Below are 14,475 nucleotides of genomic sequence, written 5' to 3' on the forward strand. Positions count from 1 at the left end.
TGAAGATTTGAATAGAGCACATTTCTAAAATGTATTTTTTTAATGTTCTGATTAAAAACAAATATCCAAAATTCTGTACACAAATTAAAAGTGATGCTGCTTTCACGCAATCAGAATTTCTAGTATTTCATCCCACGTGGTGGTTTTTGTCCTAAATTTAGAATAATTTTATAATGGAGTAAATTAGAACAATAATGTGTTAATAATATGTAATGTAGGCGACTTGTTTTCTGCACTGAACTTCATCATTATAAAACACTGAAGCACTGGAAAAATTGGAAATGTTATTTAAGTCATGAAGCGAATAAGAAAAAATAAATAATATATTAATTTTTAAAAATGAAACAAAGAAAAGCTACAAAAATTTGTCAACTTTTTAAAAGTAAAATTGGCTATTAAATATATTCAATCTAAGCATAAAAACAAAGTTTATTATCATTTTCAGAGAATCTGTGTGACTCTAGTCTGGTTTTGATGAGACTGGGATGTGTTTTGACTTACAAAGAAAGATAAAGAGAGTTTGCTGCTAGTTTGGTGCTTTTCATCTTTCCAATAAAGAAACAGTGACTTCAGGGTTTCCACTTTGTGGTGCCCTGCGAAATTACTTTCATGAAAGTTCAACCTCCTGATCAGAGCGCCTGTTACAGTAGCCTAGAACCAGCTATTGTTAGTGTGAATATGTGTGCGTCCATAACGCCCTGTTAGCCTTTGCATGCCTACAATATTTTTTTAACATTTTCTTTTGACATATGGCTCTTTGAGCTTAATATTCTACCTCTTTCCAGAAATAAACACTTAAAGTGGCTTTTATTCAGCTGCGGAGGTGTTGCTCTGAGTAAGGTAGGATGTGGTTTGGCTGCTGTGAATGAACGTACACTGTAAACCAGCTCCGTTTTACAAGAGTACTGGCAACATGGTATGAATGAAAAAAAGAAAAAAAAAAAGTTTCCCCACTCCAAGATTAACGATTAAAAAAAATTAAAAAATCAGGCAAGTCTGCTCATGTCCCGAAACACACACACACACACACACACACGCACACACACACATCCCAGTTTGTTCATATGATCATAATCAACTCGAGTTGAAGGAGGAGGCGGTCTTCATCCCCTCCTGTGAAATAGAGCCCAGCCGTACTGTCCTCTCAGCATTCAACTCCAGCTCTCGCCGGACGGTGCTGATTATCGGGGTTCGCTTCACATATTGCAACAACTTTCTGTGTGAACTATCACCGGATTATTTGGGATATTTTGGTCCACTTTTTACGCATGGCAACATCGGTGACATTCCAGGAGTGACAGCTGACGCGCAAAGTCAATTCTGAGACTCAGTGAAAGATCATTAAAGGTAATAACTTTAATTTTTAGTTTCTGAATATCGATCTGTATTACGTAGTAAGACTTGGTAAGACTAAGAACGACTCTAGTGTCCGTCGAGTCTAACCGACCTGTGTGTTCTGCGCGTTGGGATTTTGCGGTCAGAAAGTATTGTTGCGCCTTTGGCCTCTTTTATATTCTTCATCCAAGTCATGCGTCTTTGAGGCTCGTGCGCAGGTGACCTCACCCACTACGCCAGCGCGCGAGGCTTAAGCTCCAGCCAGAATTAGAAAAAGTGGGCTGCCGGGAAATTGCTTGGCACACGTGGGGATGGGGGTGGTCGTGGAGTCTGGGCCTATGATAGGAATACTAGCGCTTTCGCAAACTGAAGTGTGATACTGCTCATCAAGACATATATTTCTATAGGAAAACTAAACATGGGTTATGTTTTAATAAAAGTATACTATTAATGCATAGTTATTCCTTTTACCCCCCCTTGTTTCCTTGGGTCTAGATCACACTAAACAAAAGAAACATAAAATATTCAAAGTGCACACGTGAGCTTTTGGAGTGCGAGTTTGGGGTAAGAGTACAGTCCCAGGTGACGTTACGCAGCTGCTTAATAATTTAGCCCACATGACTCAACACACTGAAACCATGTCAAGTCAGGGTTAGTTTATCTTAATGTTCAGCTTGGAAGTGGGTGGCATTCTTAATTTTACCCAGGGGAGATTTTTCAGAGGTCTGAGCTCCACCGTTAACTGGCCTCTTTCGCTCTCCTCCAGCTCAAGTTCTTTTTTGCTTAACATTCCTCAGACATCCAATCATGTGCAGCCTTCTCCTTGCCCTCCTTGACAAAAGCCCCCCTCTTACATCCAGATACTGTAAATATTTAAACAATGAAAGCTGAGACTGTGGTATTAGTGAATGGGGCTGTCTGTGTATGCTCATGTTTTTGTTGTCAAATTGGTATCCTCACATGCAGGGGGCCTTCCTCTATGCCTGATGAGTCACTGATTTGTTATTATTTCGGGACAACACCCCCGCACAGGCTTCTCAGTCTTCTATCAACTTTAAGAAGGGGAAATGTGGGGAGAATACCAGCTGGAAATCACCTACAGTCGTTTAGTTTGATGAATAAAGGCAGATCAGGGTTGCTGCCACTGCCTTAAAGTTGAGAAAATAAGCCCAAACTGAAACTTTGAATGTCTTTCTCATCCAGCTGTCTGCAGTGCTCGTCTTCCGAAGGCATGTTTTCCAAGGCCACTGCCAACTTAGTCCATGAGATTGACCCCGATGGACTCCTCATCCACGTGTCCCGAGTAAATGACTCACACAAACTGGTTCCCATGGCACTCGTGATCAAACGCAAGCGCTGGTTCTGGCAGAGACCCAAGTATCAACCTACAGATTTCACCCTCAGCGACCTGTTGCTGGGAAACAAGGAGCTCACACCTGGTAGGTGTGCACATGGAAACTTTGGGTGTTAAAGGAAAAATGTCGCCCATGCCATTTGATTTCCAGACACATTTCAACAAAGCAGATGTCTGCGTAACACCTTATGTTTTATCAGGAGTGTCTGAGTCAGAATTCCTGACCTACAAGGGGACATATGGATCTACTTTTGATAGTGAGCTGGGCCCAGAAGCCGGCTCTGCCAGTGTCAAACTGGAGGGGCGGGGCACCACCAAGCTCCAGTCATGTTTTGGGAAGCTGAAGAAGGAGGAAGTGGATGTGAAGAAGCTACTACTTGACTCTAGCAACAGGTGTGATATAATCTTTTATTTTTCAATGTTTTCACATATGCAGCTCATCATCAGAGAGTAACAAAATGATGTCATCACTGCTGATGTAATGAACTCCTTATAAATATGGTTAGACATTACGCATCACACGTTTAACACCTCAGATCACTGCTGTGTAAAAGCGGCCACATCAACAATGTCATTTTCCACTCGACAAGGATCAGTCCACCTGTAATCATTAAGACCGGCCTCTCTTTGTATCAGGTCAGTGGACATGCAGCATGTGCTGGTTCAGCAGCTGGAGAAGCGGGCCGAAGTGGTGGCACTAGTGAAGGAGAGGATTTTCACCACCAGCCCCTGCTCCATCACCCAGACAAAAGTGGAGGAGTGCACCTTTCAGGGGGTGCTCGGGCTGGTGGGCATGCTGGGGAGCTCTGTTAAGGTAGGCCTCTTAAAGGTTTTTTAATCATGTTGTGAGATTTTTTTCAATAAATTTATCAGATATATATTATCATCATTATATATCTTGTAAATTAGTGAAATTCTGTTTATGCCCTAAAAATATTAGGGATGTCATCCAAAAAAACAAAAAACAAAAAAAAAATGAAATCAGTCAGCTGTCCTTTAATCAGACCATTATATCCAATATGTGTGTGTATGTGTGCTCTCAGGTGTGTGTGAAGGATAGCAACAGCATTGAGGTTGACAGCGATGTTGCCATGGAGATCCCCTCTGGTACAGTCATCGCGTACAGCATCCTGGAACTGGAGATTAAAAAAGACGGACAATATCGTGAGTGAGTGTGTGTGTGTGTGTGTGTGTGTGTGGGGGGGGGGGGGGGGGGGGGGGGGGGGGGGGGGGGCATAAACTACATGTGTAGTGATCAAAGTGAGAATGACAGCATTACTTTAGGCACAGATGAGCGTTCACTTCAGTGTCCTGAAGTAATCCTACTGATATTTGTGTGATTGTACTCTGCACCACGGTACAACAAGGCTTATAGTGAATGTCAGCAGTCTGAGCTGCTCCAAATTCAGCAGCAACAACCAGACATGGTCAAGATGTTCAGCTTGGTTACTGGAACTAGCGGAAGTAAAGCCTATCAGGCAGTTTTTGGCGACACCTGTCGGTCAAAGCAGCCACACCCCTAACTTTAAAAACTTACAGTATCCCAGTGGATGAATAATCGTTTATAAGACTGATGCCACAATTCAGTATATATTCAGACCTCTGCCCGCCTCCCCCTGCTGCTTATGTGAAATCTGTGCCTGCAGGTACTGCTGTTAGAGACAGGAGAGGTTAATGAGGGTGTGCATGCTTGTCAAAGTGGATCTAAGATAAAGAAATCAATTTGGCTTTTTATTCCCAAAGGTGTCATTGCACTTATAGTAACAAATGTAGCTGCCATCCACTCACATAGAGTGATTTTTTTTTTTTTATTTCACCTCAGTTTACCTTCCGTGTGCTCACATGTCTATATTTTTCAGATTTATGTCTAAAGCCTGGCACAATAGGAGGCTTCGAGTCAGACTCCATCTCGATGTCCTTGCATTCCGAGGATTCCTTTAGCGCAGTGGATGGAAAGTGCAATAAGCAGCAGGATCCACAGAAAGTCCCCCTGATTGCCCTTCATAATGGTTTGTCCATGCATTCATTCATTCATACATTCGTGCAGTTATTTGTTGATTGGAAAAAAAAAAAATGTTATGAGGAAGCAAAACACAGTAGTTCCTTTTCTTCCAAATATAACCGTCATTGCAACTGTCATTGCAATTACAGTGAAACGTTGCATTCATAATTGCGTTTGGTGATTATTTTTCTGAAACTTTGTGGCTGAGCTGACCTTCCTCAGTAGCAAACACTGGGACTAAAACTGTCAGCTGCCAGACGGATATAAGCAAACAGTATTTCCTGGTTTCTCGCAGAAACGCAGGAAAAAGACCTTTCTCCTCTGGCAGAGCTCCCCCAGTCAACCCGATGGCCGTTGTTCAAGAAGCTCCAAGAAACTCTGAAGGACAGACCTGCTCTGTCATATCTGCAGCTTGTGGTGAGTGAAAGTGGCATGACCCGTAGCCTACACCAGATGTTTGTGGTGACCGCTACCCAGTCTGTGAAAATAGTCTGTCTCTGTTTTGTTTTTTTTTTTTGGCTAAAAAAAAGCAGTCATGAATATAAATGTGTAACTGAAGATCACAGCATCCCAAAACCACAATGTATTTTTGTTCAAATTAATATTTATGTATATATTTTTCTCCATTTCTCATCTGAAACCCTCTTTTTCTGTGTCAGCTGGAGGATTTGTGTCGCAATGGAAAGCACAATGGGACCACAAAAGAAGAGCAAGCCAGCGCAGAGAGTCACACTGAAAGCACCCTAAATGCAGCACACCTGTTGGTCAGTGCCCTGGAAGGTGAGAGGAAATTACAGGCAAAAGAGAATGGCACACACAGTTACACAAAACAGTACTGTATAAATATATTTTTTAGAGTTTAATCTTGTCATCCATTCTGTTTATTGTGCTTATAGAGTTGCCCGATGAAACTCTGGAACTTCTGAGCAAGAGCTGTCCAGATTTTCTGCAGGCCTTCAACACACTGGTTAGCTGTTTTGATTTAGGATATGTTGTTCCATTGGTGGTGATTTCATTAATAGTTCCATAGCTAATGTTCTCACATGATCTTTACAGTATTTATTAAGCTATTTTCAGCTTTATGTGTCTATTTCTTTAATAAAGTAGAATTCAAACCTATAAACAATCATGCTTCCACAAAGAGCTTTTTTATTGATCCATCCATCTATCTCTCCAGGTATGCAGATTCAAGAAGAGCAGCTGCAATGCTCTCTCCATTCAGTCTCTCCCAGCCCTGCTGCAGGATAACCAGGCCTTTCAGCTGGCAGAACAGCTGCTTTGCTCTGCCGGTGTGAAGCTGAGGAGAGACGCTGACCAGCTGTGGATAGAAAGCAGAGATAACGTGGGAGTCCTCCCAGTGGTCCTCTTTCTCAGCGTCCATGGATTGCATTTGCTCTGCAATGCACTGCAATAGTTTTAGCGTCTGAATGTGCACTCCCTGCACCATTTCTTTCTTTATTGTAAAGTTCTATTACATACAAGCGTTCCATAGTTTTTTACGAGGCTTCTTTATATTATTAGCATTACTGCTTTTTTAAATATCGTTTTATATTTGTTACACTGCAGAAGAAAACTTATTTTTCCTAAATATATTTTTATTATTTAAAGCAAACATTGCTAAACCTGCATTTAAAAAACAATTTCTCAACTCAAAAAATGTTTACATGATTTTAAGCTTTTTGGTTAACATAAAAAAGTGAAGCTTGATGCATACCAATGGTATGCGATATAAATAACCTTTCTGCATCTATGCGTTGAAAGCCATGTTAAATGCCGATTCTTGCCAGGATTTTTATTTTTACTGGTACCGGTTCGTATTGCTGCTCTTGTTAATACTATTAAACTTGTTTTCTTTCTTTCTTTCTTTCTTTTATTTATGAAGAAAGCTTTATTTTAATAATTCTGCTGAAGACTAGACTTTGATAAAACAATCTGCACTGTGTTAAAAAGCAGTATTGACTTTTGATAAAAAAAAAAAAGTTTTTGTACGAGCATTGAGTTTTTATGACATTCCTTTTGTCCTGATTTTACTGCTACTTTGTTTCTGTTTTATTGTTAAGAAACACTATATTAATAAGCTCTGCATGTAGGTGTCATTTTGCATGAATTGTGTCTTCCATAGCAAAATAAATGCAAAATATGATGCAAAATAGACTATTATATTTTCTTGTAGTTTTTTAGGGACAGCATTGCTTTTTGGGATTTCTCTGTTGAAAATCTTTACACAATCATCTTTTACAGTATTTTTGAAACTATCTTTAAAATATATAAAAGTACAAAGCCTTTGATGTTGTAATCATAAATATGAGTGTGTAATGCTGCCGTTTGGAAGAAAGACTTTTGTGTGGACACTTACTCTCATTCTCACTATTTTTAATTATATTTGTAATTTTTTACTTATTTTTATGACACTTCAGTGCAGTAAGCACTTTGACTCGGCATTTTCAGCTTTATATAAATGTGTCTACACCACCTGTCTTTTAATGTCTCTTAATACATGCGCATACCAGATTCCAGACCTATGTGCAAAGGTGCTTCAGCAAGGTGCTGGAAACATTCCTCGTTATTATTTAACTCATCGTCATGTTTGAGAAACCAGTTTGAGATGATTTGATCTTGGTGACATGACACATTATCCTTGCTGGAAGCAGCCATCATTAAATGGGTACGCTGTGGTCATAAAGGGATGGACATGGCCAGCAACAATGCTCAGGTAGGCCGTAGAGTTTTAACGATGCTTAGTTGGTACTAAGCCACCACACCATCAGCAGCCTGAACGGTTGATACTGGCAGTATGGATCCATGGTTTCACATTGTTCACACCAGACACACACATAAGACTGTAACACTTCCAACTGTGTTTACAGGTAGGTAGCTTAGGCGTGCCACTTTGGTGTAGCCTCGTATGCAGGAGGTATAACTGAATGCATGCTTCATACCTGACAAGTTTGTGGAGCCATGGTCAGGCCTAAAGGACAGTATAATTAACAGAAATAAAAACTATGCTTAAAAAAATAGTTGAAAGAATTTTGCAAACTTATAAAACTAGGTGAAATAAAACTAAATATTTGTATATTTAAAAGAAAAAAAATGGTAAAGACACACTGCTCCCACTCAGTTCGGGTTAGCAGCATTTTTTGTGACGCCACAAGGAAATATGACCACGTGGGGTGACCAGTGACGTAAATCTCGCGCGACTGCAGCTCAACCTCGTTCGGAAAACACCTCCGAGTGGAAGCAGTGGCGTTTATACGTCCAGAAAAACGCCTTTAGCACCGTGTGGAAATGCCAGTGTGCAGCTTCTTCCTTCAGGGCCGCTGTCGGTACGGCGAAAAATGTTGGAATGAGCACCCGAGAGGAGGAAGCAGGGGAGGTGGAGGAGGTGGAGGTTATAACAACAACAACTACGGCGGCCGCGCCCCTGGGCAGCAGCAGTCTAGAAGTGGAGGTAAATACATACATGAGTTTAAATTGCTTTCGGTTTCTTTAGCAGGCTTCTTGTACAGTTTCTCTCGCTTATTTAGTTCTGTTATTTAGTTACAAGTATTCGCTGAACACTTGAACCACATTATTTATATATATTTGTTATATTCTCTTTTTCGTGGCAATAATATAACTGTTATATAATCACTTGTTATCCCGGTGTAAATTGGATTGAAAAAGTTATTTTCGAGGCTGACATGGGTAAGAAGGCAGCAGACGTAACAGCTAAACATAAACACAAATTCAGATGGGGCTCATTACACCAGCGTGAACACAACATGAACATTTTATGCAACAAGAGAAGCAAAATAGGTGCGATTGAAATTGATATGATGGACTTGGGATAGCTCTGTCTCTTAACAAAACAAGTTTACTGTCATCTGACTGCTGGAGAGCCCTAACTGACCAGCCAACTGCTACTGCTGGAAAGAAAGGAAAGAGAGAAAATACACTTGCACACTTTACGTCAAAATAATCTGTAGCATGTTGGATTTTCTTAATTACTGGAAGACAATGAAAGCCATACTGTGTGACAGCACCGCTGCATTATTAGATGTTAAGGAAAATAACAGTGGTCACATTATCTGTGCTTTATTCACACTGAGTAAATCAAAACGTTGCAAAAGGAACTTCAAATACATTATTTTGGACTTTAATGCACGAGAAGGTCAACTTTAACTTGTCCTGATACTTAAGCGTGGTGTGAAAAGATCTTTTAGTGCCCTCTCATGCAGATTTGTGTGCATGCAGAATGATACAAACACTTGTTTAACCTTGTGTTCTGTGTACAAAGAGTTAACAGAGGAGGAGGGCTTTTGCAGGATGGGGCTCTTTTTTTTTTTTTTTTTTTTTTTCCAAGCTTACTGGCCAAATCGCTTAAAGTGTGTATGTGCATACAGCCCTTTTAATATTAAACTACTGTGTACTGGTTTTCCTCTCATACACTGCTGCTTGTAGTCACTGTGTATTAATGTGTGCAACCTCTTGATAGATTTCTAATATTATAGTGTTGTCTTCTTTCTGCTGCCAGTAGATGTGCATATTTGTGCTGCCAGTGCTGCCCCTCTCATGGGAACATGCTTGTAGCTAGAGTGATAAACCCTGGGTTAACTTATCGAGTTGATAACCACGTTTGTGTGACTGCTTAGTCTGATTGCAAATGTTAGGGCAAGAGATAAGTTACAGAAAAATATCCTGGGTATGTTGAATTTGCTCATTGGTTAGCAACTTGTCAGACACAAGTCATAAGCCGCTTGTTTTCCTTTCAGTCACGTTCCAAATCAATTAAATTTCATGGTTACCACTTCATGAGATCATGGTGGTGGTTATCAAATAAATGAATGTAAAGCAAATAACCAGCTTGCTGTAAAGAAGAAAGTCAAGGGTAAAGCTAACCAGAGAGCTAATAAACTGAACTGACCAAACATTGTAATGGAATAATAATGATAGTGCACAGTGCAGTGTATTTTACACAAATTCTAGTGCTTTTTGACTATGTAGTGCAAATTCTTTTCATGTTACATAGACATCTTGCTCTATTATTAAAAAAAATCTTGCTGTGTATCAAGCATTGCAGAATCACTAAATTGTGATATAACTGTTATTGTGGGAAGTAATAGTATCCTAACTTATTAAGATTTTAGCACAGTCGTCATTCTTTTTTGATTGACACTGGTTTGTATTTTGGTTCCAGGGTTTGGAAACAGAGTTTGGGTGAATCCTTCCCAGCAAAAAGGAAGCTACATCCAGCCTTCATCCTTCTCTCAAGGAAGTGACGACTGGGGTCATGGAGGAGGGGGAGGAGGTGGTGGTGGTGGAGGAAGAAGAGATAACGTGAAGAGTTCCGAATTTAGTTTCTCAACTCAAAACAGATTTTCGTCTCTTGATACTCCCAGCAACTTTGACAGGGGAGGCCGGGGGGGAGGAGGAAGGGCAACGACGGGAGAAACAGCTGGTGAAGAAGATGATGACAAAAAACTGTGAGTCTTTTTTTTTTTTTTTTTTTTTTACTTTGTTATCTGTCACAGGGGATTAATTTACATTTTTTTGTCAACCAGGGAAATCATTCAGATGGACATGGATGTTTGGGAGAAGTCTGGTCAGTGGGGATTCTCCTGTTATTGTAGCTTCAGGACGCCTATATCTGGTAGGTATCAGGTTTGTGATTTGTAGTTCTACAAACTAAAACACTGGACCTGAACGTGGTTCCTGTGTTCTGTCTACAGGTTTCAACGATCTCTCTCCTGAAGAACTCAGGCTGGAGTACTACTCCACAAGAGCTTCAGGAGATCTGCAGAGCTACGTAAGTGGAGCGTCCCTCAGTAACGTCATTTCTGTTTGTCTTTGGGTCACTAATAAAATCAAGAGGATTCTTTGTTCTGTGGATTCATCTTCTTGGATAGAAGCACGATGACATGAACTTGATTTAGCCAAGCTTTAGTTAGTCGTTGAAGGCAAAATGTTAAATGTGTTTAATAATTTCTAAGAGTATAAGAAATTTCTCTTGTGTGTGTGCTTAGATGAACGGTGTCAATCAGCTTTTCAGCCAGTGGCAAAGCAGAGTCAAGGAGTTAAAGATTCTGAATCCAGCCACTCGGGCAGCGCTGGTGAGACACACACATACGCACACTATATAAACACCCCTTCCCACTGAACATGTCACAAACACAGAAATGGATAACTTTGGTTGTTGCTATTCCAAAGTCCATAAGGACTCCCTAATGCGACTTGAAATAAAATGTGAAGATGTGTTTTATATGTTTACTGTTAGCATTCCTACAGATTTGTACACATCAGCAGTGTGCAGCAGTGGAAATGCCAGTGGTCAATGGGATACATTTTCTTTTAATACAATTTCCTTCTACCCTTCCTTTGGACTTATCAGACACCTGGTTTAGATTTAGTGCAGACATTCTGACTTCACACTAGCAGCTCTCCCATCTGTTTTGGGGTTTTTAATTCAGTGTTTTTGTTGTTTACACTCCTTATTTTCATTGCAGCTTGCAGAGTTAAACGGCACCGCACCTCAGGCATCTTCAGGTGGCTTTGGCTCCACGTCAGCAACTGGATTTGGATCCTCTACCTCCAGCTTTGGAAGCAAAGGTGAAGATTAAGGATCATTTTATTGTAGCTGTTAAAGGTTAAAGTGATAGTTCAGCATGCTATATTAACCTAAAAGGTGACTGTTTCTGCTATAAAAAAAAGCCATGTAATACTCAGCTGAATAATCTTTTTTTCAAACTTTTGAAAACCTACTGATACTTAGAAGTATTCCCCTTTTCTAATAAGTATGATGCCTGAGCAGATACTGCAGAGACTACATGCAGTGTAGTATTTCAGCATTCAGTCAAGAGTCTGTCTGGAGTGAAGTCCACAACATAATGCATCAAAATTTAAGTTTGTAGGTTTTTTAGAATAGAATGTTTTGTATTGTTCTGTTAATAAAATTATCCATCACCCTGTGATAACTGAATCCTTCTATTCGTGCAGGTTTTGGAGCCCCAGCACCTGTCCAGGCCAGCGGTTTCAGCTTTTCTGCTTCAAATAGTGGATTTGGTTCTGCATCGACACAGTCATCTTCAACAGGTTTTGGTAGCATTTTAGCAGCTGCTACACAACATCCTTCTGGGTTTGGCTCTGCATCCTCGTCTGCACCTTCAGCGTCAACTTTCTCCTTCGCCTCCACGGACAAACCAGCAGCCGCTTCAGGATTTGGATCTGCCTCTGGATTCAGTTTGCCCTCTACGGCAAGCACCGGGGGAGGGTTCGGTAGTGGTTTCGGGGTTGTAGCCCCTGCCGCAACAGGAAGCAGCAGTACCTTTGTGCAGAAGACTGCAGGATTTGAGGCCACTCAACCCACTTCAGGAACTGGGACTGCTGGGGGGGCATCGGACAGTCTGTTTTCTCCTCAGAGCAAACTGACTGAGGAGGAACTGAATCAGTTCAAGGCTAAGAGATTCACACTGGGACAGATTCCGCTGAAACCTCCTCCTGCTGACCTGCTAGCGGTATGATACTACAGAGAATATGGGTAGATTGTTAAACTAGAGAATAATTTATCAAATGTGATTTTCTTCTTTGAAGTTCTTTTGTGCAAATAAATTTCACACTTCTGATCAGTTTGGGTGGAAAAACTCGATTTGGTCCAATTTTTAAATACAACGTGTACTTCTCCAACAGATTGTATTTTTAAAAGCTGTCTTTTGTCTTTATAAAGTTCTACTTCTGAGTGATTTTTTTGGGTTGCATTGGTCTGAATTTGTTTACCTTTGACTGTTTGTGGAGATTTTTTTTTTATATTTATTTTAATTTTTAATGATCAAACATATAAAATGTGGCACATCAGTACAAGTAAACTTTAATCTGCATAAAGTTCCAACATACTATGCATGCATGATATGATATGTTATGATATGGCTGCTTCCTCAGGCAGGTTTCTCCTGTATGAGAGATCTGAGCCCTATTCCAGGAAGCAAGTTTAGCTAAAAACATTTTGAGTTTGTTAACCCTGAGATGAGGGAAACTCTGGTTTTCTGTTCCAGAAAGAGAGTGAACTTCAACTCTGAGTCAGTTATCAGTTTTATAATTTTAAGACTTGAAAATTGGGCTAAATATATTTAAAGTGATGTAAATGCTGTCAACATTTTGAAAGTTATGGTGTCTGAAATTTAGAGTATGCATCTCGACATATTTTCCACTGAAAATCACCTAAATCGGTGAATTAGATGACTCGCCGGAGGCTCCATAACATCAGCAAACCTTGCCCGAGTCCACGTGGGATCCGAGGGATTCAGACTGAATAAGGCCCAGATCCAATTCAAGCTCCAGTCATTTCCCAGCTCATCCGGTCTGGATGCGTTCATAATGGCTTAATTTTCCCAACACGATCTGCGTTTTTTTATTTAAAATAGTTCATCCTCCCAAACCTGTACTGAAATATTTCAAATCTGTGAAGCTGAGACATTTCTTATAAAGTGTTAGCATTTTTCGATAAAGCTGCCCTGCATTTCTTCAGTTAAATGTGAAACTATTACTGAACTCTGGCCTTTAACAGTAACTCATGGCAATATTTCTGCTGTGGTTGTCAGAGTGTCGTCATCTATCAGTGAAGCTGATCTTAGATCAGATTAGAAATGGTTAAACAGGCAGTTTTTCTCTTAATCCTCATTTTTATCCAGTAATGGCAGAAATGATGTAATTCTCCATTAAAAAAATAAAGTGAGGTTGCTATATTCCATTAATAGCTTAAATTTCTACTGAATAATTATTTAAACAATGAAATAGTTGTAAACTGTAGCAAAAACAGTTTTAAATTAGGTTTATAAAAAAAATCAAATGTAAAATTAGGATTCAGCTTCATTTGATGAAAATTCAAGTTGGGTAAATGATGACAGCAGACAGAATGCAAGAAATTATTTATTTTGTGTCAAACTTTTATTCTGCCTGTGATGATAACAGAGCAGGCCAAGCAGATTAAAATTACTCTTTTCTTCTCCTGTTTTTTTAAGACACTGACACGTGTATTCCTCGATGCACTGGATTAACATGGAGGCTCTGCTCTTAGCACGCGCTAACTCAGGGGGAACACACTCAGAATTGATTGAACTCACTCTGATCAGCTATCCTGGAACAGGAAACTCAAGAGTTGATCAATTCAGTGTTTGTTTTTAAACTCAGAGTTTGTTGAACATGCTTCCTGGAATAGGGCCATGCTCTTTTTTATTTTTTATTTTTTTTATAAAGCCTGTCATGTCTGGCAGTGTTTGCAAGCAGAATCGTGATCCGAATGCACTGTTGTGCCAAACATTCTTCCAAGATAAGCTCTATAGAGTCTCTATAAGCTTTTCTTGTTAATGTTTGTGTTTTTATTTTGTTTATTTATTTGTGTAATTCCAGTTGACAGGCTGAGGAAAAAAAGAAAAAAAAATGAGAGAGAGAAAGGGGAGAAGAGAGAAAAAGAGGACAGAGCACCACTAAGTTTACCAAAACAATTCAATTGCTGCAACTACAAAAGAAAGAAAAAAGACAACATGCCAAAAAAACAAAACAAGCAATACCTGGAAAAATAACTATGTGGAAAAGGAACAACAAAATGAAGCATGGTTGTATAAGAACAACAATTTCGTTATGCTGTGATTGCGTTAGTGTCTGTGTGTATGTGGTTCAAGAACCGCCCGACATACCGCAGAGCCCCCCCCCCCCCCCACGCCGGAGAAGCCCAAGCTGCCCCGGCCCACAGCCCCCAGGAGAGCAGGTCAACACCCACGCCAGAACATCCAGCCCGGCCCAGGAACCCCAAGGC

General features: G+C 40.1%; 2 protein-coding genes across 2 annotated transcripts; both read left to right on the forward strand.

Moving 5' to 3' along the window:
• The first annotated feature begins 1,143 nt into the window (after positions 1–1,143).
• On the forward strand, positions 1,144–6,778 carry LOC115788483 (gasdermin-E-like). The gene is made up of 10 exons (XM_030741517.1): positions 1,144–1,347; positions 2,539–2,774; positions 2,890–3,082; positions 3,326–3,503; positions 3,733–3,853; positions 4,549–4,698; positions 4,987–5,108; positions 5,351–5,471; positions 5,588–5,658; positions 5,869–6,778. The coding sequence occupies exons 2-10, from the start codon at positions 2,567–2,569 to the stop codon at positions 6,103–6,105; spliced, it is 1,401 nt and encodes a 466-aa protein (XP_030597377.1). The 5' UTR covers positions 1,144–1,347; positions 2,539–2,566; the 3' UTR covers positions 6,106–6,778.
• A 1,113-nt stretch (positions 6,779–7,891) lies between these two features.
• On the forward strand, positions 7,892–12,407 carry nup42 (nucleoporin 42). Its single transcript, XM_030741301.1, has 7 exons — positions 7,892–8,139; positions 9,868–10,153; positions 10,232–10,320; positions 10,400–10,476; positions 10,694–10,780; positions 11,174–11,276; positions 11,664–12,407. Exons 1-7 carry the CDS (start codon positions 7,977–7,979, stop codon positions 12,185–12,187), a joined length of 1,329 nt encoding a protein of 442 aa, XP_030597161.1. The 5' UTR covers positions 7,892–7,976; the 3' UTR covers positions 12,188–12,407.
• The last annotated feature ends 2,068 nt before the right edge of the window (positions 12,408–14,475 follow it).

Source organism: Archocentrus centrarchus, chromosome 11 (assembly GCF_007364275.1).
Source record: "Archocentrus centrarchus isolate MPI-CPG fArcCen1 chromosome 11, fArcCen1, whole genome shotgun sequence".
In the NCBI taxonomy this organism is placed as follows: Eukaryota; Metazoa; Chordata; class Actinopteri; order Cichliformes; family Cichlidae; genus Archocentrus; species Archocentrus centrarchus.